The following is a 27,018-nucleotide window of genomic DNA, read 5'->3' as shown; positions in this document are numbered from 1 at the left end:
TCTACAATTAATTCTCTCATTATTTTAACTAAAATATTCCTTAAGAAAAATACTTAGTCACTGTTCTCATTAATCCTTCACAACCCAGAACTCTATTTTAAAACCTAAACAATGCTAAAGACATACCCTGAGAAAGACACACGGCTTATGGGCTGAAGCAGTAAATGGCTGGGCTTAAATTCAGTTATTTCCCTAATCAGCCCCCAAGACCGTAACCCTTTCTATTTCAGTCATTTTAAACAGTTACTATTAAATAATACTTAGCACTTACAGAGTGCAATAGATCTTCAAAGCTGTACAGAACCATTAATAAAAATGATAGAAAAATAGCAAAACCATTAGAACTTCCTTCTACCTTATTATCTATATCCTAGATATATCTCATCATGTTCAAAAAAGCCTTTGGGGCCAGTGAGGCTTATTCTACACTAATGAAAAAGATAAAACTAAAAATACAAGTTACAGTAACACATACCCACATTTTTTAAGCATTTTTAAAGTTAGTGTTTAGTAGTTTTACAATAAAATAATTTCCTGCAGATACTTAATAATGTGCTTTAAAGTGAGCGAAACCAAAACTGATATTGTTCCTAATGTCAATATGGTAAAATAAACCCAGTTATATCAGGTGTGTGTCGCAACACAGTATGTCTACTACATGCTAGCTTGAAGTCACTGTTTCTCAGTTCTCTGAGCTCTACAATAGTGGAGACATCTGGTTGCATTCATATCACCTTAGTAATGGAGTATCTGGCACATCATCTTCCTAAATGACTGAAAATTCATAGTGCACTTTTTGGTCAAATACTGCATGCCTCTTCTGTTTTTTAAAAAAAACAGTACGAGTCCAAAATTGCATCGCTGGATGCCTATAATTAGGCTTCTGAGAGAGATTAATTAACATCCTTGGGTTTACTTTTTCCCCCCCCAGAAAAAATAAAGTCTTTTGTAAATTGGTGTTACTTGCAATTTCCCACTCCCTGGGAATTTGAAGGTCAGTAAGTACAAGTTCACAGAAGTTCCACAGATTCAGGGTAGCAAAGACTCAGACGCAAGGGGCCTGCCTGTCAAATTTGCTGCAGTCAGTGTAAATATCTGAAATGGATTGCAGGTGTGTGTGATAAGCACAAAACAAACTCATGACTGACTCACAAACACATTACCATAAAAATGGAGGGATCCATTTCCAAAGACTCCACTGGAGCACATCAAGTATAATGACCTTGAGTTAATTTTTAATTTAAAAGTGGAAAGTCATGTTAGTATTTTTATTCTAGTAATCTAGGATATATTTAATTTTATCACAAGAACTTTTATTACCGAAATAGGGTGCTTCAGAAATGCTGGTACTTGCAGAAAACAACCATTTCATCAGCCTGGTACTTTCTTTCTGTTTTAATAGGAAGAGTTATCTCTGTAACTTATGCCACGTACACGATACAAATTGCTATCACTGTCATTTGGAGGGGGGTGGAGGGATGGGAGAAGGAAGGACTAGAGGTACTTGTGGATGCACTGGATAACTGATAGTTATCATTCACCACTAATGTTCTGGTAAAGGCTTAATAGATTTTTCTTGTCTCAAATTTAAACATAATTTATAAGAACTGAAGATAAGACACCTCCTCCTTATTTAAGTTCTAATCTTCTGAAATGCTAGAACATTTACTACTACATAACTAACCTCTGGATATGCTTCTAAAATGAATCTATATTTTAATACCAGTGAAACTAATCATTTTTGAAGACAGTTCAAATACAATAAAGAATTTTGGTAAATATTCCAAAGCTAATTGAAATGGATGTAGGTGTTTCCAACTGTGAAAAAAGATTGGGATACCATTACCACACACTCTAACTGTTTATTTATTCCCTGTCTAGGAACCTGATTTAGAGGCAATAAAATGCAATCAGTACACAAACCAGAAGCAGGAATCATCTGCTAATGGAACTTTTAATTGAGGAGTGACCACTGACATGAGGTAATTCTTTCCATGCAGAACTCCTTGCAGAGACCTCCATGCACTTTATCACGGTAAACAATCACTAACATATGCATTAAAGAAAATTTAAATACATTATGACCCAATAAATATCACAATCCATCAATATACACTTTTCCTTCCTAAAGATTTAGAGTTAAAATACCACATTTCAGTAGTCTTTTAGTGCTAGACATATATTTACAAGGTTACTACTAACATAGCTATTTGTAATCAAAAGATAATTGGTTATGTTAAATGAACCAGTACACAAAGGAGTTATCAAGCTGAATAACCATGTCAGAAAATAGAGTCACATTAGTTTACCTCTACATTCATAAATCATGAAATAACTTCCATGAGGTATCCATTTTGCTCTCTTATGATTGTGTTTCTGCACTGTAAATGCGTAATTAAAAGAGCATGCCACTTTATGTGGTAAATTCCTGGTTTGGTTCCATTTCAGATGAATCAGGATTTTCTGAGACAAATGACCATCAGCTAACTTGCTTTTAAGCAAAATGCTGAGTCTACAGAATCATGTGCAGGGTAACTGAAATTAATAGAACAAAAAGTTTATACAAATTGCCTCCTCTTTGTATCAGTATCACTAATTCCATACCTACCTTTCTAGGTACTACTAGAATGAATTGTGGCTGCAGCACAAATCAATTAAGAGTATACCAATTTAACCCAAGCCAAAGTGGATCTTAATTAAATGGACAGTAAGCAAAGGGAAAGGGTAGCCTAAAAAATCAGAAGAAAAAAAAAACCCAAGAACAAAAAATCAGCCGACCTTCAACGGTCAGAGGAACAGAAGAGTAGCAGCACAATGCCTGACACACCATCCTATCAAATATTCAAGTATATAAAACCCAGTTCTTCCCATCGTAGCATTTTCTTCCTTCGTTTTCTCTTTACAAGCTTTTGGAGCAAAAACGGCACACATATGTTACTAGAAACACTTGACTGATGGTTTTTGAACTCCATACGTGCAGCCTATTAGTGATTTAAGACTTTAGGATCTGATCCAGATCTTGCTGTGAAAAGACTACCACTGATTCGATCCATTTTAGATAAGGCCTCAGGATCATTAAGAACTACTTTAGATTTTCTGCAAAATGGATACTGTAGACACTGCTAATCTTAGAATTGTGCAAAATATTATTCCTGGCTGGAGGGTACAACAAATGATCTATCACAGCTCTATTCAAAGTTACAAACAGCAACCACAAGGCACAGTCCCTAACATATAGAAAAATAACATAATCAATAATTAATGGTCCCACATTTACTACTAGGGTAATTAAATTTGTATTTGATCTACTACTACCCTTCTGATGTTTAATTTTACCAAAAGACATATTTTATAACTTTTTTCAATTATATATGTTTAACAACATTTAGATATGCGCAAAGAACAGTCAATTATATCTTAAATCAGTATAGTAACCTACTAAAAAAATCATATGAAAATAAACAACTTAAGCCTTCACCAATATAATATCCACTAGGCCACGCAAATTACTGACCTCCTATATAACATTAAATATTAATGATCAAAGACTAAACCTAGATTTTCTCATCTATCATCAAAATAATGCTAAAATTTAAAATAAACACATTAATTTTGCTCAGTCCTTACTGCTTCTTCTATCAAAGTTCTTTGTTTGGATCCACAAAGGAAGGACTCAGTTCAAAACAATAACTCAAAACATATTTTGTCCGTTATATGGCCATCCCAACCATTTAAGACAAAGGATAAGTCTTCACAAAACTAACCTAAATCTTTTCAGAAAACTCCAGTGTTTTTCAAGGACTGCAGATTCTATTGCTTAGAAGGAGACTTAATATTATATTTCAAAGATAGTGCATATGCTCTTCAGCAACATGAGTGCGTGACTCACTAGTGCTCTCAATATGCTGGAATAAGAGAAAAGAAATGGAGGTGGTACAATTTGTTATAACCAAAGATGCTGATGTATTAGACAAAAATCTCTGTCAGAAAGAGTCACTTTGTTACAGGTGCAAAGATAATCACTGCAAACCATAATACATGCAAGAACTACCAGGCTTATGTCAAAAAGGAAGAAGAGGAAACCAGAAAGATTATGATTCTAATCTTCCTACGGGCTTCCTGCCACATCCTTAAACGAATGCTGATACTTCATGAAATTTAAGTAAATCATCCTAAGACTTAGCTACTTTTTGGTCAAGTAATTCCAAATGCAAAGAATGTCCTTTTCCACAACATCTGTCACATTAACATCACTGAATAAATGCAAAAGTAATCTGGAAATGGAGAAAGATTGAGTTTAGGTCTGAACACGGTGAAATTCATATTTTTAGTTCTGTATCTGTCACCATTCTACTTATGATCATTTCTGTTGAAATGGTTAACCAGCGTTTCCCTCTTTCCAAGTTTGCAGCAGACCATTCAAAAATCAGCACAGAGAAAATCCTTATTTAAGATTCTCAGGTGTAGCTTCCAAACTCCTCTTCCCTGGCTATATTGCTTGGAGTTTTGGCAGCTGGCGAAACAGCAACTTCTGTGTTCTCCTGAGCCAAGTCCACTACACTGCCAAAGCTGCAGTAGAAAGTCTGCACATGGAAAGATTTTTAGTGCTGCCAGAAAAACTACTGCATGGGAAAGGAAGTTAAACCAAACCAGGTGCCTCCCCACAGCCTGATCCTACCTACTGAGAGAGCAAAAGGATTACAACGTCCCATCCATCCTTCTGGGACACCATATGGGACAAGACGACTTTACTTTCCAGAGAGGACAGCAAAGAGAATCTGGGACTAGTACACCTCTGTCTGAACATCCCTGACAGGCCAGGACACCCTCAGCTCTCAAGCAAAGCCTGGGACTCAAAGCCACTGCTATGCCTCCAGCGGGCAAAACTGAAAGGTTCAAGTTTCAAACCTCGCTGGTGGTGGGAAACTGCTACTAGAGGTGTGCATGGTAAGCTGAGCTTTTACTTTTAAGGAAGAGAAAGGAAAATGCTTAAAAGGCACCAATGTTAAAATAATATTTACATTACAGAGTGAAGTCACTGAAAGTTGAGAAATGTAAACTTTGGGAGTGTTTGAGTAGCTGTTGTTTAAGCAAACTCATTTCTGCTTTTGTTGAAGAATTATTTCAGACAACATATGCAATTACATGATCACATGGTATTATTTCTACAAGACCTTTTGCTCATTCAGTGATCAGTAAAAGTTGCATGGACAGCCATGCAGTTTGTATGGTATATAGATTTCAATTTCTTCAAGAACTACAAAACCACACCCCAAACAGTCAACAATTTATCTAAGGTTAAAATAATCTAAGTTTTCAGATACACCGTTTTTAAAGGTAAGTTTCAAATTTTCAGATGTTTCTACTTCTGAACAAAAAAGATTTCAAGCTGTTAGAAACTTCCTGATGAGAAGAAAAACTGAAGTAGCCGTAAATCTATGGTACTAAAAGTTAAATGCATTTGGATATCAGTATGAAATGGTTCCCAAGAGATAGAGAATTTCTATAAATTATTATATTTTAATGTATTTGTTTTCTGATAACATTGAAACTTCTTACGTGCGAGTTTTTGGTGGCAGCACTCTTTACATACTGGTTTCCACAAATAAGAAATTGCTGTGGATACCTGATTGCTTCCTTTGCATTATATCTATTTTGTTTACAGAGGGGCTTTTAATAATCCACTATTGCTCTCAAATAACCCTGTGCAAAGCATAAAATGGACACATTTTTGAAAACGGATGAGTGAGTATTCAATAACTTAACCAAGATCACAATACTGGCAGGTTTTGAATAGTATGGTCGTGCCTTATCTTTCTGTTTAATTCATCAAGACTCTAAATACACTACTAAAAAGGTGTCTGTGCACCTGGGTAGGGGTAATTATTAAGTAACACTGACAGTTCTTACCTTATGTAAACATACTGCAAATACAAAAACAATTTATGCTTTCAAAATGTTAAATAATAGATCCTCTGATTTTAAAAAGACAAACTCAAGACTATACTTGTCGAACTCTATGGGAGATAAAACACATTTTGCAACCCCTGTCTTTATGCTAATATTTGATATCCAATTACAGAACGCCACGTGTTCTTTTGACAGAGGAAATTAAAGAATCAAACTTACATTTTTTTTTAAAAATAATGTTTCAAACTTCCCCTTGACAATTGAGCCCTGCCCCATTCCTAGATAAACACTAAACATTTTTGGAGTGAAGTAACTTCCTCACAATACCACAGCAGTATTCACTTCCCCACTCCAAAAATCTATAGGTGCAGAAAGAAAATGAAGCCTTGGATGTGTAACAATAGTTTGTAATTATGACCTGTGTATTATTACTGAATCCATCTCCCATAAGAGCAGGAACATCCTTCAAAGACTATTTTATTGAAATGGCTAGTTTTAAATATTAATTTTTTAACAAGTCTGGATACTGCAATAGCTAGGAAGAATTAGCAGAGAATTTGCCTATAAAGTGGCAGTTTAAATCAGTTGACTGGCAACTCTAAAGAACAGCACTCTGTTTCAACAACTCAAGTCTGCCAACAACATCCTCTTAAACCTCTTCCAGCTACACTAAAAGAACATCCAACTATATGTTAAATCTCATTGCAAGTCTAGCAGATTTTAGCCTCCAAAATAAATTCAGGCAGTTAAATGGGACTTCTACATCTTAAATACCTTCAGGTTTAGATAGCTGAGTAGCAATCAATACTTTTTTTTTTCTGAAATAGAGTTTGTATTCCAAACTTTGTTTCACAATTATTAGCTTCACAAGAATTATTTCAAGGACTTAGAAGGAAAAAGCCTCAATACTAAACCTGACCGTAAAAGCTCCTCAACTCTAGAAAAATAATTTTTTCCCCATCTACCCCTATCTAAAATGAAACAAACAAAAAAAAACCCAACTGAATAATTTCAGTACTGCTACAGCTTTATATTACACAACACTGGTTTTACCTTTCCAAGCATTCTTCCAAGGAAGTAGTAATGTCGCGCATAGGAGTCTCCAACGAGCATCTGTGCAGCAGGGTTAGGGTAAAGTAGACCCTCATTGGTGGTCTTAAAAAATCCCTGGTTAGGGTTAAATCCCGATTTAAGTAGTTCATTCAGAAATTCTCTGAAAATTCCACCACCATCAATACCAGCTTCATCAAGACCATGTGCATTAAGTAAGTGAACACGAATGCGCTTTTTTAGGTCAGGTTCTGCAGAGAAAGGAGAGAGAGAAACTCAAATACAACTATCTGCTTGAATTTTGTTTGGATAAAAATGCATGTAACTACACATACAAGCATACCTACACTAACTTTATATAAAAAACTGGACTAGTAAATAGCAAAACTCTATTACTGGCTTAAACTTTGGAATATTCAAGTATGTCAAACTCACTTTGTACGAAAGGTCTTGCTTTAAGAGTCATGAAAAGCTACAGTGGAAGGACACTAGGTAGGGAAAGAAAAAAAAAAATACTACAAAACATTTTAGAAGCCCAAGAATAATCAGAAAATTCTATTTATATAAATGTGAATGCAAGGTTAAACTTTCTCCTGCCTGAAGGAACTGTCAATAAGCACTGCATTCCCTTAGAGAGGCTGACTATTAAGCTATACCATGAAATAATATTATTTGAAATGGAACTTAATATTTTTGATACTTTGGACTCATTGTTATGTTATGTAATTCCAGTGAGCAAGGTGTGGTAAAGATGGACATGTTCTGAAGGCAGGTGTTCTGCTTGTTTCATAGAATGCTGCTACTTGAGAAAGCAAGCAATATTTAGTCCTTAATCTATGTACATGTAATAGGGAAGGAGGACCTTTTTGCTCAATTCACTGAAGGCTTCCAAGATCTTAACCAAATACACAACTCTTACGTAAACCCCTGCATCACCTACACTTGCATCCAGCAAAGCAACCAGTAATATACCAGTAAAAATAAAACTTTCTACTGCTTCCACATGCTACAAAATCCACAAGTTATGGATGGACAGCTGATGTTCATGAAAGACTCTTCAGCACCTTGTAGCAACAGAATTTCTTCTGAACCACCAAGTCTTACTCACACTCTCCCACTAGCAAATACCTCTACATCTACTAATAACTTCCCATTTCACACTCAGCTGATTTTAGAAATTACCTATTAGTTCTTCATTCAAGTGAAATGCTCTCCTGCGCAAAAATTCCTGATGGCTGCAAATAGACGATGGCTAATTTTAGCCACATGCACTGCAACACTCGTCACCATCCAAACAAGATAACAGAACACTGGCAAAAGCATACAGATGTGCTTTGTCTGGAGGCTCCTCAGATACTGAGCATTAATGTTAAAACTTTTATATATGGAAAATGTTGATTTAGTGCTTTTGGGGGCCTTATGAACAAAATCAGTTATTTGTCTCTTCCTCTGTGTACTGACAACCAGATTTATAGCAAGGAGGGAAAAACGGTCCTGAAACAAATTCACACATCAGAATAGGTGACCAGGTAGAGGTGGACCCTAAGTTCGTGTAACCTTTGAGAAGAAGATATTTTTATTGACACGGATTACCAAAGCAGATAATGTCTAATGAACTAAATAGATGACTACACAAACTACAGTTATTTGGACAAGTAAATGAGAAGAAAAGCCCCATAAAAGTAGGTTTGAACTACAGAAGGGTATGTTAAAGAGAATGAGACTGCAATAATCAGAAATAATGTGATCGGATGAGAATTACTTTACGTAAAAACAAGGAAATTTAACTTTATAAGGATTTCCACACCTCAGAGCTGATATGCTTCTAGTGTCCTACTCAAGTAAGCAAACACGTAACCACATGGGAAGAATGGTTAAATGTTATAAACAAGCTGATGATAACTTAATTGTAAACCTACCATTTTCAGGAGAAAGTTTATCATAAGCATCTTCATAAATGTAATTTCTTCTGATAGTGACATTAATTCCATCCAAAAATGGCCCATCTCCTTGAACTTCTTGTTTATCGGCATAGATCAGCCTTTGAAAAATCTGTTAAAATGAGTGAAAAGAGAAATCATGTAACTGTACAGATATAAATATTCAATGAGAGATGGTGGTTATTCACTACTCTTACTGTCCTTTGAGTTGGTTCTTGGCACTCACTTTCAAGTGATTTGTCTTCTCTCTCACTGAGCTGCAGAAACATAATAGAGAGCCACGTCCCAGGGGCGGGAAGGAGAGGGGACAGACACGGAAAAACTTTTCTCACGCTAATATAACATCCTCAGTTTTTTCTACATAAAGAGGCACACCTACAGACATTGTGTCAATCATTCCAGTTTCCTCTCCCTAACTTTCAGAGTTCTGAAATGCAAAGTATTCAAAAACAAAGGGAAAACGCCACGTGAGTATTTTGCACACACAGAGGCAATCCTCAGTAGTGGTAAACAATTTTTTATCATTTTTGTAATGCTTAGGAACATTCCCAGTAAGAAGAAATTAGGTATCATTTCTGCTCTTAGAAGCAGTAAGCAAATAATTCAAAGCAATCTAGTGGATAGCACTGCTATATTAAACAAAGAACCAGAGCATCATAACAATTCAAAAAAATAATGCCAGCTGAAATACAAATTGAACTTCACATTGTCCCTTTGCAAGTCTTCACAATAGGAACCTGCTACAGTTCACCTGAAGAATAACTGTAGCTGTGTTTCTATGCCAAGATGTAGTATGGGAGGCGGTTGCTTAATGTATAATAAACTTCAATACACCCTCAATCCAGGGAGTGTGTTTACTGTGTTCTCTCTTGCATCTTTCCCGTATTCAATACATAGTCTAGTATATTTTCCAAGGATGTAATCTCCCAATAATATCACAGACTGCTTTCTTAACTAAGAAGTTTAACTAAGAGTCTCCAAGGGTGTTTAAAATCAACAAATTTACCATGAAAGAGGAAAATCTGACAACAGCAGACAAAGCTAGAGTAAGGTCTCAAAACTACTGTCTCTATGGACAGCTGTGGCTCGTGGAGAACATACTCTCCAACCAGGAGGAGTATAGTGTAGACAAAGCCAGATTCTTCTCTAAGGTTCCCAGCAGGAAAACAAGAGTAAACAGTTGTAAGCTGCAGAAACAGAAATGCTGAATGGACATAAAGAAAAAAATAACAAGGAGAGTGATTAAGTATCAGAAGAGGTTACACAAAGAGTCTGTGACATCTCCATCTCTGGAGATAGTCAGAACTCAACTGGACAAGTCCTTGGACATCCTGATCCAACTCTGAAGTTATTCCTGTATGAGGAAGGATGAGGACTAGAGTACCTCCAGAGGTCCTTTCTTCACTACATTTTTCTATGGTTCTATGACATTAAGACACAGCCACAGACATCTTGTTAGGTACAGGGTATGAGAATATGCTCACCACCATTCTCTTCCCTGAAGCGTGGCTAGATATTGTTTATTAACTATTGCTACACGACACTAGATGGAAATAATTGCTTGGAGGTATATATCATAGCAAGATTCTTCCTGATACAGAGTCTGGACTCCTACATAATCCAATGTTCATGCATACGTTCGTCCTGAAAATAAGAATCCTAATGCATAACTGAAGCATTTACAATCACTTCAGACTAACATATGGAAAAGTAAGCAATACTGACTAAGGTACATACCATAGGAAGTAAGACCACCATAGGAAAGCTCATATAAGTATGGCTTAAGGAAGTGAAAACCAAGGCACTTGATACAAATTGGATTTATTACCTCTCACAGGTAAATATCAGATTGAAAGGTACACATCAACGTGCCTTAAGGCTAAAGAGATAACATCCCCCAGGGTCACAAGTCTGAAGAGCCTACCATGAAACTGGACTCAGTAATCACTTGTAAGAGTATCTATATCTGGTAATTCAAGGAAATTTCATTCAGAAAATGAAAGGACACATGGAACAACCCACACATTGAACAGCATTGAGCTGTATTACTACACTGAATTACAGCCTAATAGATGGCAACTGGAAGAAAGAAAAGTAAAAAGAAAAAAAAAAAACAACAAACCGACAAGATAAGGTATCTTTTTTCCATATGCAAGCTGTTTTGCAGGAGCAGTGGGAGATACCATGGGGATGTTGATTCCCACTATTACACACAAAGGGCCATACTTGGTCCAAAAAGCAGTATAAGAGGATCTCCCCTTTGAGCTAAAAATATTCAATCTACAGCTTTATCGTTCTCTCCAAGCTCTCATCCAATTGTTATTATTTCAGTTTTTATGATAAAACCAAACAGGTTTATGAATTCCAGAAACTTAAAATATGTGCATCTCAATGTGGCTTTAAGAAGTCCAGAGGTTGTAGAGAGTGACTAAATCATGACATACAGACCCCTGCTTGATGCAATTTCCAATTGTTTCCCCGTAGTCCTAGGGCAATATTGCCATACAGTATTAAGATGTTTTGTTAGAAAAACTGTTTCATAGAAGCCTGGAAAAACCACTCCTTTTCTACCAAAGCTGTCACTGTATTTTTTTTTATATATATATTATTATTTTTTTTACATACTGATTTACTTTCCCTATGGAAATACTCTTCATTCCCTTGATGGTGTCTTGCAACTTAATGTTTCCAAGACATTTCAGGGAGCAGTTTTTAAGTAATTGATATTGTTGACAACAAAAGCAGTTCAGAAAAAAAGTTATGGGTAACAGAATAATAGCTTTTAAAAAATATATGATGCAAACTGAAAGAGGTAATAGAACCAACAACTACATATTTAAAATCTAGAGAACACTCAAAAGCGTATTAAATCATACAAGAATCTTGCAAGTTTTAAACTACATACTCTATTAAAGTTCAGCTACTCAGCTATGAATGAGAAATTTAATCTCTAGGCGTTATTTTTGTAAAATGGACATCCATCATCTCATTTTGACTAAATCCACCCACTGCACAAAAGTCTCCAGTCTTGACCTTGCAATCTGTTTATTACAGATACACAACTAGTTAGTGCTCTCCTTACCACAAGAGGGTGCAATCATGTAGATCAACTATTGACTCAGGACTGCAGTTCATTATAAGCATACAACTGCTCTCGTATATCTTGGAATACATGTTTTTCATTTTAATACAATTATTATAAAGGCTAACATAACTAGTAAAAAATGAGAAAAGTAATTAATTTCAAATGTTCAGTGGCCACAGGAGTACTGAAGAAAAACAGTATGGCCTGTCATATCCTTCTGCAGGGAAACAATCCGGTTTCTACTTAGCTAAGTGTTCTTTTTACACGTATTAAAAACAAAAAAAAAAAAAAGACTGCATATTAAATTAGAAAGCAGGTACCTTTACTCTTTCTTCAAAAGGAACTACAAAAGGTAGCTCTGTCAGAATTGCAAGTTGTCGTTCTTCAGACACAGACAGAGGTGCTGGTTCCAAACCCACTTAAAACAGAAATAATAATTTTAAAATTTTTGGAAAGAACATTTTTTTAAACAGTTTATTTTGTATTAAGTGACTCCATGTACTCTGTATAAAAATACACACATTAAAATATTTTATTTACTAAATAGTCACACCAAGCCCTACCTTTCTTTAAACATTAATTTCTGCAGGCAAACTGAAATATAAGTAGTAAAAACACACTGAAAACAAAATGTGTACAAATATAACTACTCCTGCATTTTCTATTTTATTCAGAATAAAAGAAGTTATTTTCTTACTATTGACATTTCAATTTTTCAATTAAGAAAAAATACATGACAGAAGACAATTAAGAAAGTGTAAATAATCAGAATTTTCACCCAGGAATACACAATATTCCCAGCCCAATGATCAAAAGAGTTTAAAGGTATTGTGCTTTCAACTACACCATGTTCTTTCAATGAAATCTTTTTAGGCATAAAAACTAAGAATTAAATCAAATCTAATGAAACCAACAGAAAGATAACATTTATTTCAACGGGTTTTCTCTCCCAACAGCAAGGTCACAGTGATCACATTAAATCCTAGTCACTGCAGATAGAGCAAAAAGAACATCCAGAAACTTTATAATGTGCTCAAGAAAAAAAGATTAGAAAAGAATTCAAGAAGCCATAGCAACAGATTCAATTGCATGCGGTTCCCAAGCTATCATGCAGCTCCTTTGAACCTTCTTATACCCACAGAGGATGTTTTCAGGAAACAACTCAACTTTGGGTAATGCACAGTAGAAGTGACAATCCTGCTCTAACTTCCTGGGAAGGAACTCAGTTGCTGAGCACATAGCTGACTGTAAAATTCATAAACTGCAGCAAAAAGAAGAGAGTGGTATTGCTCGCTGACTAGACACTGTGGTTAAAGGTTCACCTAGCTTCAGTGTGCAGTGGAAACAAACCCCACAACTCCTTAGTTGTTTCATTGTCATGTTTAATAATCACCTTGAAAGAGGACTTCAGAGTCTAGATTATAGACCATATTACAAAATTGAAGTAAATCTTTCATGTTACTACGCAGTCTGGAAGTTTATGATGACAGTTCCTTCCTTTGGCTCCTACCTGTGGTGACTAGGATTTGGCTGCCCTGCTGCAACTGGACAACACTTCAATGTTTTGGGTTGTTTCGTTTGGTTTTGTTTGGGGTTGTGGTTTGGGTTGGGTTTTTTTTGGGGGGGGGGGGGGGGGGGCGGGGGAGGGGAGGGGGGTTGTTTGTTTTGTTTAAATTTGGTTCTACTCCTCAAAGCACTTTAAGTAGGGATATTTTAAGCACCAATTTAACATGACGTGACCCAAAACATCACTATACATGACGTATATTCATTTGGGGCAGGTTTCAACATTGCAAGCCTTTGGAATTTCTGATAAAACGCTTATCTGTGATTACCCTTAGTTTACTTAGTAAACATTTTTAATTAAAGTCAGTGTATGCAGCCTATTAAGCTAAGGGTTAAAAGCATTTTGAATAATAAGTGCATGTACAGCAAAGGTAAACTACTACATGGCTTGGACAGTTCAATTATTCCAGTCAATTAGTCAATTTTATCTGCATTTCTCCATCACAGCTTCTTTCTTTAAAGAGAAGTATGGGATGGAGTCATCAATACAGAGGGCATTTAGAACTCACGAGTCTGCCACTTAAGTAAATGAAAAAGCACAAATAAACATGACCATATGTGATTCAGCAGTACTTTGATGCTAATTGGCTTTAACCCATATGGAGTCAAGAGGGATTAAACAAGTCATGCTCACATTGTTACCTGCTTGTTCTCACACATTTATGTTGACTGCACTTTTTTTAGCCTGATTTCATATGAAAATTAGGTTTTCATGAACACACTGTGCCATCTTTCCTTACCACCTTGTTTCCAACACACCTTTTGAGCTAACCAGATTAATTTTGACAGAGAATAAGAGATTCAAAAAATACTAAGTTTGGGGGAAAGTTTCAACTGGATAGAAAAGAGAAAATCCTTTAGTGACCTGATTACAGAAACAGCAAGGAGAGCTCAGTTATCTGCTCTGTTGAGTGTGTCAGCTTTTCTGACAGCCAGCCAGCAAAATGAGGGCATGTAGCTGCTCTGCACCAGCCACAGCGCATCCACTCCTTATCCATCAACTGCCCCGACCAAGGCAAGTAATGAAATGGAGGGAACTGGTGCTGTTATGGGAAAGAAGACAAGGGGGAGAGCTCAAGATACTGTATGTATGAAAGGAAAGAGACTAGTAGAGTAGTAGCATGGGGGAGAAATGGAAGAATGGAACAAATAAATGTGGACCAGGTCTGACAGTGAAGAACATCAAGACAGTACAGCTGTCAAGAGCCGTGCAGGTCAATGGAAGAAATGGATTACTGATGTTAAGTCTGTAAGGTATACAGGATACAGGCCTGTTGAAGCCTGGCAATTTTGGCTAGAACACCTGCTTTAAAGATTTCGTATTATCAGCCACTTAAAATAGGCAATTTCCAAAGAGAGAAACTAAACTGAAAAAATATTAGATTCAAAATTCTGAGGAGTACTTACACTGGACCAACTAGCTGTTGTTATCTGGCAACTAGTCTAATAATGTAATCAAAGTAAACTTCTACTATCATAGCTATTCAAATTTTAAAAAAGGGATTATAAGAAGTCTTTAGGTTTCAACCTTGGACAAAGCCCTTAATTCTGTATAACTCTGTGGCAGCATTAAAAAGGCTACGGTCTTCTGTAAATGATCTACTGTATCTGGCTAAGATACTCAAGCAGATTACATCATCTTGAAAGAGAGTATGGACTCTCATAGATGAATTATTCTGCTGCTTAAAGGCCCCATTTTTAATTCATTATTAAATCTTCACAAGTATTAGTGATTTAATGACTATTTTACCTAAGCATAGCAAGGTAAAATTCTAGAATAGTGAAAATACAGAGGTATGAAAAGCTGAAAGAAACAGACTGTCTACATGAGAAAGTATATTGGCACATCTAAACTAGTGTAAATTTACCCTGATTGCTAAGTTGGTCCAACTCTGGCATCTTTCTTTGGAAGTTCCATAAAGTCCAGATATTTTGAGTAATTCAAGGGATTAATTTTCTGCCTTATCTAATTAGAGACAATATTTATAAACAGTAATTAATACTTATCATGGTACCTGAATCTTGTTTGTTACAGTATAATATATAATAAAGACGTTTCTTTATAGTATACAGCAAAGGCAAAACCTCGATGCTTTATCACATCTTCTGCAACTTTATTAAATTTTTATCTTATACAACTGCCTTTTATACATATTAATAAGAATATTTTTAACACATATAATTTCTCCACCTCATCATTTCCCCTCATCAATCCCAGCAGAAGCTTGGGGAAAGCTGTTATACATTAAATAGTCTAAGGACATGCACACAGGTGGACAGAAACACACATTTTTTAAAACATCTGAAACAAAATTATGAAAGATTGCCTTGCTTTTGGCTAACATTACATCTTTATACAAAATACTCAACTGAGCTCTACAAAAGGTAGATTTTTCTTTGCATAAGGCAAATTGTTATTTTGACTAAGCAAAGCAAAAATTGCACAGACAGTATCTTACCATCCAAAGTAGATTGCAATGGTCCTATTCTTCCCATTCTTCTGACTCTCCAGACATGTCTAGCTGATGGCACATACAGCTGTGTAACCTAATAAATTAACAGCATTTCACAGTTACACATTATCTAATTACATATTACAATTTACTACTACATAGTAAATACATAAAGTTGTTACATCCAAGAGGATCTCTGAATGCTTAAGTATCTTCGTTTCTAATCCCGCCTCCTTATACTTGTGCCTGAAAGCCGAGCTGCAAAATTAACAACAATGTAATATAAATTCCGTTTATCATTTTAAAACACCATGCAATGTTCCATTAAATTCTGGTATGTAAGATACTAGAGAAGCTGACTTTGAACTTGAGATGTCAAATAAATTCTGTTTACTTTGTATTGAGAATCAGGTTAGCATCACAATTTAAGACCACTACTACTTTCTCTAAGGTGCGTAGCCACTATTTCCTAAGAAATATAAAAGAACTCTCACACAGAAATGGAAATCTCGAACACAAGGCAAGCAGATGTGCAATCATCAAAAATAAACAGAAGAGTTAGTTCACTGTTAACTATTCTGTGTAAAAGTTCTAACTGCTAAGATATCTAATAATCCAAAGTAGTCAATCTGAGGTGAAACTAGCTTCCTAAGATCCAAGTTTTCAATGATTCAAAGGATGTACTTGCACATTCCTAGTGGCGTTTTCTTTTGCACGCACATACACACTTTTTAAGCTCAAACAATGCCATTTTTTTTCAAAAGCTCTCAGGGACCAAAAATGTCTACTTGAAGTAAGTACAGAAAATGCTCCTGAATTTTCTTGTATTTTAGAAGAGAATTTTGATGGTTTTTTCCCCCACTACAGAGCAATTCTTTTTATGAGAGGTACTTAAAGTAACTAGAAAATAAAATGCAACACAAAACCACCAGGTTTTCAATTCTGATCCAAATGCAGATGCCTTACACTGTCACACTGAAGAGTTGGTTCTATTTTATGGAGTAACAATTTGATTTAACACAGAAGTTTAACAGATGCAAAACTCATACATTAGAGAAAAGCAGCATTACTCCAGGTTTTAAACCACACTATATCTGTGCAACGTCAAGATCACTGATACTGTCCACAATCAAACACTTCACCATTAAAACTTTTGCACCTGTAAGAATATGTAGAAAAGGGGTATTACTCTTACCTTATCTGCTTTAATGTTTTCTTGTTCTGAGAGCCAGTGATTTGGTGGGCAGAAATTTCTCCTTGTATCTCTAGATTTCAACATTTTCACTAAGTTTGTGATGACCTAGGTGTCAGGAACAAACATTCAGTATACATTTAGTACTGTGAAGGAAATTGTATAATCCACAAGCAAAAACTTAAGAAAACCTTTCAGTCACGTATGAAATTGTTACTTATTTTTAACTTACAAGAACTTGCTCTTAAATACCACAGAGCATGAGTAAGTAATTGTGGTTCACTTGCAAGTCATCAAAAAAATTGGCTTATTAAAGTCTAATTACAAAACCTAAGAACTAGGACTACCTAGGACTAGGTAATCCTAGGACCCTGCATGCCTAAAAAGTTGTATGCCAGTTCAGGAAAAGCTGAGAAGTTGTAACACGAAGTTGCAGGGAAGCTCCGAGTTTGTGAAGAAAACAAATTACTACCACCATTAAATTTCTTTAAATAAGTAAGGAATGCCTAACCAGGTCATTTATACAATAGTCTTTTCCACAATTATTCTTTTTTCCAGTTTTGCTTATATAGGTTTTCAGAAATCAAATGTGTGACTAGATGTACGTTTTAGAAGACAGAACTATACTGCTATTCCTTAATACCTCTCATTCCAAAACTGAGATTGTGAACAATTTGGCTGATTTGTACATCATCTTTGTTCACAAGAAGGAAGATTCTTAAATTTATGTGTGTTGTTTTTCAAGGAAAATGCTCCACAGAAGAATAGAACTTTCACTTGCCATCTCAAGACACAGGTCATTGTCTCAAGTCATTGTATCACTCTACACCTAGGCAATTCTGAGGGATCAACTAATAAGCAGTGGGTATTTCTGCCTGTAGTCAATAAACTTAACTAAGTAGCCAACACAAGATGTGTTTCTCCATGGCCAAACTGTACAAAAATCAACGCCGACTTCAGAAGGTAGCAAAGTAGAGGGCAGAAGCCTTACACTGGCAGCAAAATGTAACAGCAAAAGTTTCATCTCCAAAGTACCTGAAAGATTGAGTACTTCTGGTTGCTGCATTAACAAACTAAAGCATTTCCAACTAAAGGTGCCTTGGAGAAATCATAAGAACCTGCTGATGATATGACCTGACCAAATACTACGGTGATTATCCACGTGAAAAAACTAATGCTGATATTTTAAGGGTAAAGGCCTACATCTTGAAAAGATACTACAGGCTCCTTTTCTTGTCAACAAATATCTTGTTAGTATTTTCAAAGCTGACAAGAGAAAAGATGACCATCTCATCCAGAAGTAGATACCAATTTATCAAATTAACTGTATCCTCGAAATTCTTTTATCTATTAAAACAGATCCTAGCGTGACTAGCTTGGTTGTTTACACTGCATGGTAAACACTACCATAAGACTATCACAGGATCCAACATACCAGATTCAGAATGTAAAACCAACCACTCCTGAGAAGGGCCTAGCCCAAATGTGCCTGAAAGCAGATTACAAGATGACCATTTCCAGAAAAAGGATGGTTACCAAATATTCTTCTGGTGATCACCATAAGGAGCACAAAAAGTCCCCACAGACCTAAAACTATATGTGTGGGGTGGCTGGTTGTAATTTTCATTTAATATGCACACATATACTGTATTATTGTTATGTTATTTACAAACCAAAATGTGTTAGGTAAAAGCCCTTTAGGATGTTAAGTCAGTAAGCCCTTTTCCAACAGAAGGTATAAGCATTTACCTGGAAAACACCTGGTAACAGTGGTCTAAATTTTTATTCATCAACTGAACCGTAGCAGGTGATGATGCCTAAACCTATACTTCAACCAACTACAAGCACATTATCTTAAACCACTATGTTTAATTCATTTTTATTGACAAGGAATTAAAACGATGAAGGGTAATTCTGTCTTTATGATAACCGCACAGTCAGAAAATGAAAAACTGAGTAGATAACCATTTTTCTCAGCCTCCCAATTTTGTTAAGATGTGCCTAAACTAGTTATCATGGTCACTAGGGTGTCTTTGCAATTTTAATATTTTTCTTGGCAGCTTCTTCCAATTCGGGGGGGTGGGAGGGGGAGGGAAGTAGAGATACCAAGCTAACACCTACTCCACCTCAAGCATTATTGTCATACTTGGTTGCACGCCTCCTCTCCAAAGCAGAACCAACTTAGCCCAACACTACATAAAATATAATTAAGTGGAATCAACAGAATATTAAATTACTAGCCTAAAGATGTTTTCACTACTACAATGAACAGCCATCTGTTCTGCAACTTGGAACTATAGCACTTGAAAACTGAGTAAGAAATAAAAACATACACAAAACATTTCTGTAGTAATCTTGCTAAGACAGTCTTAATGAGCCGGTGTCAAGAGTAACAAAGAGTTTAATGGGCCTTCTAAAGGATTTTGTCTGTAGATACTATACAAAAGACCTTTTAAGATCTAGTTTATAAAGTAATGTCTTGAATAGAGACAGAACTGTCTGATTACACAGGAATTTTCATCACCTTGCCCTTATAAAATTCAGGTTAAATAGTCACTGAAGCTCTGTGGTTCCATTACCACTATACTAAAGAAAAAAAAAAAAAAACAGGAAAAAAATCAGAAAAAATTATCCATATGAAGACCACACTAATAAAATATTTTACAAGCAGTTAAAGAATCCTTGAAGGAAGCCTAACCAAATTAGGTGAGATTAGAGTTCCTTCTATGTAACGGACAGGTACTGAGAACACTAGCAATCTAAGCCCAGGAATCCTTTGAAAAATTTTTGGTAAGGATGTATTTTATTGAAAGGAAAGACCCACTACAATAAATGATATTGGAAAGAAATCCCCATTTTAATAAAACACCAAGTGCAAGTAATAATCAAAACTAGAATTCAGCAAAATTAGCAACTTATTTTCACTGGATTAACTCAAGACAGTGAAATAATTCTTTTATTTGACAAAACCCATTTTCACGTACTCATAACTTAAGTCCCTCTGTGGAATCTCTAACAGTTGACTACACTATTCAATATTATTATACCAAGCAAAAGAGGGATTCTGCTGAATAAAGACATTTTCATATGTGAATGTTACCATTTCAAAGACCTCCAATCTGCTAGCAAAGAAGCACCTCACTGTCAGCAGTCTCACTGTTTTCAGATTTACCATTACCTTGCAGAAGTAAAGCCTATATTTGTGTGTGTATATATATACAGGAATGTATTTCATTAGATACCAGTGGTATGGAAAAATGCAAAACAAGTGTGAGATATTAAAAGAAAAAAGAAATTAAAAGCATAGGTGATAGGGAAGGGACATGACTTTTTCTCTGAAGACAGCTTGCAAAAGATTTACAAAATATAAATATCTCACATTTGACAAAGTAAAAAAGAAAAGTATTTTCTACTTCAACACCTTATATTTACAATGAACTACTTCAGCTTTGGTTTAGTGATTTGGAAGAAGATACTGCTGCATGTTCACTGTCAAGAAGCTATTTTGAAGCTGCCCTCAGGAAAGGCTCAATGCTGCATAACAGTGGTCTTGATGAGATGAACTTTAGCTGTGTTGAATTTTTATCTGCAATGTTATGTTCCTGAAGGAGGAAACAAGGCGAGTTTTGTTATTAGCTACTTTTTTGAGTAGAACCAGAGCCTTGGAGATACAAATGAAAATCTTGAGGGTAATTCAGCTAATGGAAGACAACCCTGGCTCCTGAAACTAGAAAGAGTACACCGAGTTGAGACAGTTCCCCTACAGGTTTAATTCCTGACTGCCAAAGGGGGACAGAGTAACTTGGGATTTTACAACTTTCTGAATGACAGCAAAATATGATCAGATTCACCTGAAATGTCAGAAGCTTGTAAAGAGTGTGATTAAATATGACAAACTAAAGAGAATAAATAGAAGATGGCGTGATATAAACTGCACACATAAAAATAGCCCTAGCATGCTGTCCTTTGAAAAATAGACATATTGGGGTTTTCACTTGTGACCTTTAAATCGAAAGTTTATTTGGAAATTTAAAGACAAGTAATTAAATTAAATTGTGCAAACATATATTAGATCAATCCGTGCAAATTACAAATTCAGTGGTGCATTAGGACTGCATTCAATGCAATCAAAACATTATCAGTTACTCTCACTGCTATTAATGCTTATGCTCATAAGTGAAATGTGTTGTAAAATCAGGCAGAATAGGCTGGATAGAGGCTATCTTAGACTTGTAGAATGAATAAGCATTCCTTAATTAGCCCATCAGGTTAAGTGCAAGCCTTAATGGGCCTTTCCTAAAGTCTAGCATGACATCTTTCTCCAAACATGGCCAAGAAGAAAGTTCCATTAGCAATATTAATACAAGCTTAGTTGATCATTTTCATTCAATTAACTTCTTTCAATTAAATAGATAGCTTGACAAAAGCAGTGATAAAAGACCTGAAGGGACAGCTGATGACTCGAACTGAACATTAGTGTGCGAGAGGTCGCCAGTATTAAACAGACTGTAAATCTAGCATTCAATTTGGAAAATGCATTTCTTCTGCTCCCACTTCTTTAATGAGCAATTTTAGCTGACTAGATGTGTTTGCTGCAGAATTTTCATGACAAGTCAAGCACTCCTTTTTTTCGGCAACAGTTATATTAGGTTTTTTCCTGCCAACGTTTTCAGCTTCTCTTAACTCATGTCTTAGGTAGGATGCCATGGATAAAACTAGCAGAAATACATTGGTAGATATCCAGAAAGAACATACATTACGTTTACATTTGCTAAGCTGGATTCACCATCCCGTTAGTATTCCAGCAGACCCAAAAGGAGTAGCACCAGCATATTGTAGCAGAACACCAACAAAACCACTGTAGCATAGTACCAATTTAGTGAAGCCTTTAGTACAGAAGTGCTTGAGTAATCGTATGATTCAGTTAGAATTTCACACCTACATAAAGCTATAATGACATACCTAAGTAACTTCGACTCCCATTCAGCAAGGTAAAACCTGTATTCTATACAGTAACTTTTTTATAAGCAGGATGAGCAGGAAAATTAAGAGTTGCCAGAAGTAAAAAAAAAAAACCTGTTACAGTTCTCAGAATTTAGTTACTCAAGTTTTAGCATATATGCCAAAAAGCAACCTTCCCAAATCCATATTCCTTCTAATAACTGTGTTAAAAGTATAATCAGAGAACCTTCAGCAAAAGCCTGAAAATTTTATTTAAATATGTTCTGAAAATTGACACAATTTACCTTGAATAACTGAATCCACCTTTTTTGTTCCGTCTGTATACATTGCTGCATTTCTGTATTTTTTGTTACTCCAACACTTCTAAATGCTGCAATATATTCCTCACGAACCTCTGGTTTTGTTTCTGGGTAAGCCAACTTTATGATTCCTAAACATGCATCTCGAAGGCAGCGTGATAATATTACAAGCTCTTCTAGTGTAAAAGGCATCATTGATGATTGTCTTTGACCTACAACTACATAAAACACAAGTTTAAGTTTCTTTAAATGTCTTTTTCTTATTCACTTCACTCTCTTCACTAACTCATTAAAAATTATCATGATTAAGAACTTCCATATCAGACCCTGTAAAGCTAGGGTTCCCAAGGTGCAGACCATTATTTTTTTCCTCTTTTTTCTAAATGCAATCACCATGAAAGAGCCAGCTGACAGCTGAGTACTTAAGGGACTACCAGCAAGTCAGCCCAGAAGAGCCTTCCCCACAGATGTCAGCAAATCATCACCCAGGGAACTCTGCAGCCTCACACAAAAACACATTGCAAAGCACTGCTATTTAGTATGCCTGAAACTCACCTTCTATTGGATCACCAAAGAATTCATTATCATGAATAGAAATAAGTGAATGACTAAACAAAGAACTAAAAAGGTAGAAGAGAGGGATAATTCGACTAGAGTCTTCTAAAGACATTGGAGAGCCTCTTGAAATCACTTGAAGGAGTGGCACCATAGACCTTAAAATATAAAATGCAAAATTAAAGAGATAATTAAATACTCTAAAAAAGTACTAACGTCAGCATTTTAGCAAAAATATTTACTAGTTCCTACAGCAAAATTAGGACAGCACTCTCAGTTAAATAACTACTATTTCCCACTCTTGTAAAATAAGGTTACTCTTTGTATGTTCATATTGCTATAGTATCTCAGTGTCTTGATAATAAACCTTGGCGTTAACTATTAGAGACTGCAGATAATTTCTGGTTTAGAACAGAGACACAAAGCAGAGAGAGTAACTAATGTGCATGTCAGCAGAGAACAAAGCTGTAGGTCCAACGCTTCAGTACCTGGGAACATGCTTCTGCCATGACCAATTTCTGAACTAGTCAAAGTATGCGAGATAAAACTCAGATAGTCGGGACAAAGTACTTAGTGCTTCAGTGTTTGTTATGTTGAAGCTAGTAAGCACTCCAAAATCCACAAAACATCTACCTTTTTTTAAATACAGATTTTATCTGTTTACCTGTAATTATTTACAACTGTCCAATTCCCAAGGTTTTGCTCGGTTTTATGAAATCATAGGAGCTAATTAACCATTACAGTTTTGTTTTCACCCATCTCCACAAGCATTGTCATACCACAAGTTGCCTCGTTCTCTTTTCACTAGATATGCTCTATATTAACAAAGACTCAGTTTCAGAAATGGTGTAATACATACCCTGTGATCATTCGTGTAGTCATTGAAGATATCAAATACCAAAGATGCCTCAGGAATCTGGCATTAAAGGCTAAACTATAAAGAAGCCTGCAAGAGGAAGTTCAAGTAAGTTGTATCTTCCAAAATACTCTATTCACTAAACACAATGCTCCTCTGAAAACTTTTCCATCAAGCATTTCTCAAACATTAACAATTAAAATTTATTTTTTTCAAGATGGAGGCTCTTATTCTAATCAAATCTGGTACAAGCCCCGAAGCTGGAAAACAAGCATATAAATCCTTATACCTAAAATAGAGTTTTCATTAACTCAGCAACAAACCACATGATACAGACCCAAGTTTTCAGTATTCCATAAAATTAAAACACACATTAAATTAAAAAAAAAATACATTCTCCAAGTTATTTGCCTGGGAATTTTTTATATTCTAATATAGAAAACCACACCAACTATTTAACAGGTCACTTCCGTGTTTTTTCTGACACTAACAAATGTAGTAATATTTGTGAAACATAGATTAAAATACTTTAAAGTTAATTTACATTAAAAGCAACTTCCGATTTAAAATTATGTAGCGATTTTACTGGAATATTCTGCATGGCAAATATAACAACATCAACAGAACAATGTCAGGACAGTCACCCATGCACATACACTAATCCATCTGTAGACAGAAAATGGTTTATACAACTGTAAATAAATGTGTATGTTCACAGGTCAGTTATATACAGGGACTGACTTTAACTATATTATTTCAGACATGATTACGGCATGATACTTTTTATAGAAACAAGAAATAAAAAGCTTCCTGAAATTAAAAGGTCTCCCCCTAGCCTGTTTTTTTTTCCCCTGCAGGAAGCAACAATGTGATAAACATTATTTGAAACAATTAATATCTTCTAAGAAACCAAACAGGATTTGACTGACTAAACTGTCATTTTTTTGATATTGAAGAACTGTATTCAGTTAGCTATCCTAAATGCTACTTTCCTAGGTCTCCTAATTACTATTTGAATAAATAAGGTAAAACAGATACTCAGATCCACATCTCTTCTCAGAGGTCAATAGCCTCATAATATCAAAATTCCCTGTGACCATGCATACAGGAGGTAGGAAGCTGGGAAATGGGAGCAGGGAGGGTAAACTACAAGTGCTGCTGCCCGAAAAAACTGGATTTATTACAGACCACAGCGATAAATTAAAATTTGCCAGATGGCAAAAGGAAAGGAAGCACACATCTCATTAAGGAAAAAAGTAAAATATCAGTAAACACTTAAAAACATTTGAAAATTGTCCAAGCAGCAATTCATTTAAAGACATTAAAACAAAAAAAACCCACCAGAAAACCTACACGCCCACTCACAAACAAATACTGTATCGTGCCATATGCCTCTGGGTCCTCGCTTACTAGCTGCTGAAGCCCTGCAATCTCTTCTTGCTGTGGATATTCTCATGCATCCACACAGCTAGTCCCTTCTTCAGGCTCTCATTTCACACGCATTCACCACGCCAGTTGCACAGACAAGGAACTGTGCGAGGATAAAGCAGCATTAGGAAAGGCAGAACTCTTCACCAAACAAAGGATCGAGTTTTGCAGGTACAGGGAGTTTTGGAACTAGAATGGGGGCGTGCAGAAGAAGGGAAAGGGAAATACAAGCAACCTCTGGTTTGCAGCACGTCTTTGCTGAAGTATCAGCCCTCTTGTTTCAAAAACTTTGGATTTTAAATACACAGATCAGTACCTTTAAAAAGAGTTGGGAGCTTCACATATTCCATAGAAGTTGCATGTTGGTGATCGTTACTAAGTTTGAGTCAAATTTGAAGCAACTGCAGCTAATGCCAGTTTAAGCTAAGTTTTATTGTAAAATTAAATTCTACTTCAAGTAAGTGGAATTTTTGAAAAAAATTCAACCTGATTTTGATACATGGGAATTTTACTTCCTTCTGAAGTCACATTATTTTGACATTTGGGTGGAAATTATGCATTATCATGTAAGGAAGGGCTTATTATTCCTAGCTAATTTAGAATAAGGATTTGTATTTTGATGTTTAAGTATCTGAATTATAGCTCAGACATCTTGGTTTTTGAAATGAGAAATTTCCTCAGTGACCTTCAGTTTTCAGCCTCATATTTGAAATGAAAAGTAATTTGGCACAGTGCCGTTAGGTCTCATAGGGCTTCCAAGTAAAAACTTGTTAATTTTACAATCATCCCTGGAAATTATGTAATAGTTTTAGCAGAAATGAACAAACATTATGGACACTGAACCTATCATAACGTAATTCATTTTTTCATTCTAGCAGTATTCAGCAATAATGAAGGGAAAAAAAGGACAAACCTTAAGAGCTTATAATAATAACCTTTGTCTAAGTTTAAGCCATTTTTATTCCATATGCGTAATTCAGGCAGCCAATTGTAGCAACTGCTATATTTCATGGCCCAATTCCAGAAATGCTGAATGTATTCAACTTTCACATTTCCCTTCCCTGAAAATCTGGTTAAATACAAAAATGCAAATTTGGTAGAAGATGTTACCATACAGATTATTTTGTCAATATGAAATACCTATGTAATACAAAGCAGATGAATTAGTAAGTTCTAAAGTTTCCGTACTGTTACCAGAAAATAAACACGAAGCTGCAAACTGAACACAGAAGGGTGAATTATGCTTTGCGTTACAAAAATTTTACATCACTGATTCACCTGAAATATAATCCATTGCAAAAGGAACGACAACAGAAACAGCCTATTACCCTCCCGCTCCAAGTACAGAAATTGGCTTCCAAAGTAGAAGATAGCAAAGGTAACAAAAAAAAAAAATATCACAATGCAAGGATGGATGTGGAAAGTCAGATCTCTGCAAAAGTTCAAGAAGTTGACTGTACTAAAAAGTAGCAAAATTTTTGCCTTCACATTGAAAAAATATAAAAAGCCTAAAAAATTAGCAAGTAAAAAATAAAAACTTTGAGAATTAAAATAGGTCAAAATCCACCTCATGTGGTCTTTTTCTTTGACAGAGAAAAAACGTGCATCTGCTAAAAAACAGCATTTCCAGGTAGAACTACATTAAAATGACACAACAGATAATAATTCTTGATAAACTGCAGAACATTGCAGGGATAGTTTTTCTACCCTGAAGACAAAGCA

The 27,018-nt window shown here is 35.5% G+C and overlaps 1 protein-coding gene across 3 annotated transcripts in view; it reads right to left on the bottom strand.

Moving 5' to 3' along the window:
- The window catches only part of UBE3C (ubiquitin protein ligase E3C), a 76,798-nt gene that overhangs the window by 22,534 nt on the left and 27,246 nt on the right, over nt 1-27,018 (bottom strand). For all 3 annotated transcript variants that reach the window (XM_075082374.1, XM_075082375.1, XM_075082376.1), the window contains exons 11-18: nt 23,872-23,958; nt 23,013-23,170; nt 22,443-22,675; nt 17,200-17,304; nt 16,011-16,098; nt 12,306-12,403; nt 8,880-9,012; nt 6,964-7,211 (exon numbers count right to left, since the gene is read on the bottom strand). In XM_075082374.1, coding sequence (XP_074938475.1) covers nt 6,964-7,211; nt 8,880-9,012; nt 12,306-12,403; nt 16,011-16,098; nt 17,200-17,304; nt 22,443-22,675; nt 23,013-23,170; nt 23,872-23,958 — 1,150 coding nt within the window. The remainder of the gene's footprint in view (nt 1-6,963; nt 7,212-8,879; nt 9,013-12,305; nt 12,404-16,010; nt 16,099-17,199; nt 17,305-22,442; nt 22,676-23,012; nt 23,171-23,871; nt 23,959-27,018) is intronic.

Source organism: Phalacrocorax aristotelis, chromosome 2 (assembly GCF_949628215.1).
Source record: "Phalacrocorax aristotelis chromosome 2, bGulAri2.1, whole genome shotgun sequence".
Lineage (NCBI taxonomy): Eukaryota > Metazoa > Chordata > Aves > Suliformes > Phalacrocoracidae > Phalacrocorax > Phalacrocorax aristotelis.
The sequence above is the reverse complement of the archived record's forward strand: the minus strand, read 5'-3'. Positions and strand labels throughout refer to the sequence as shown.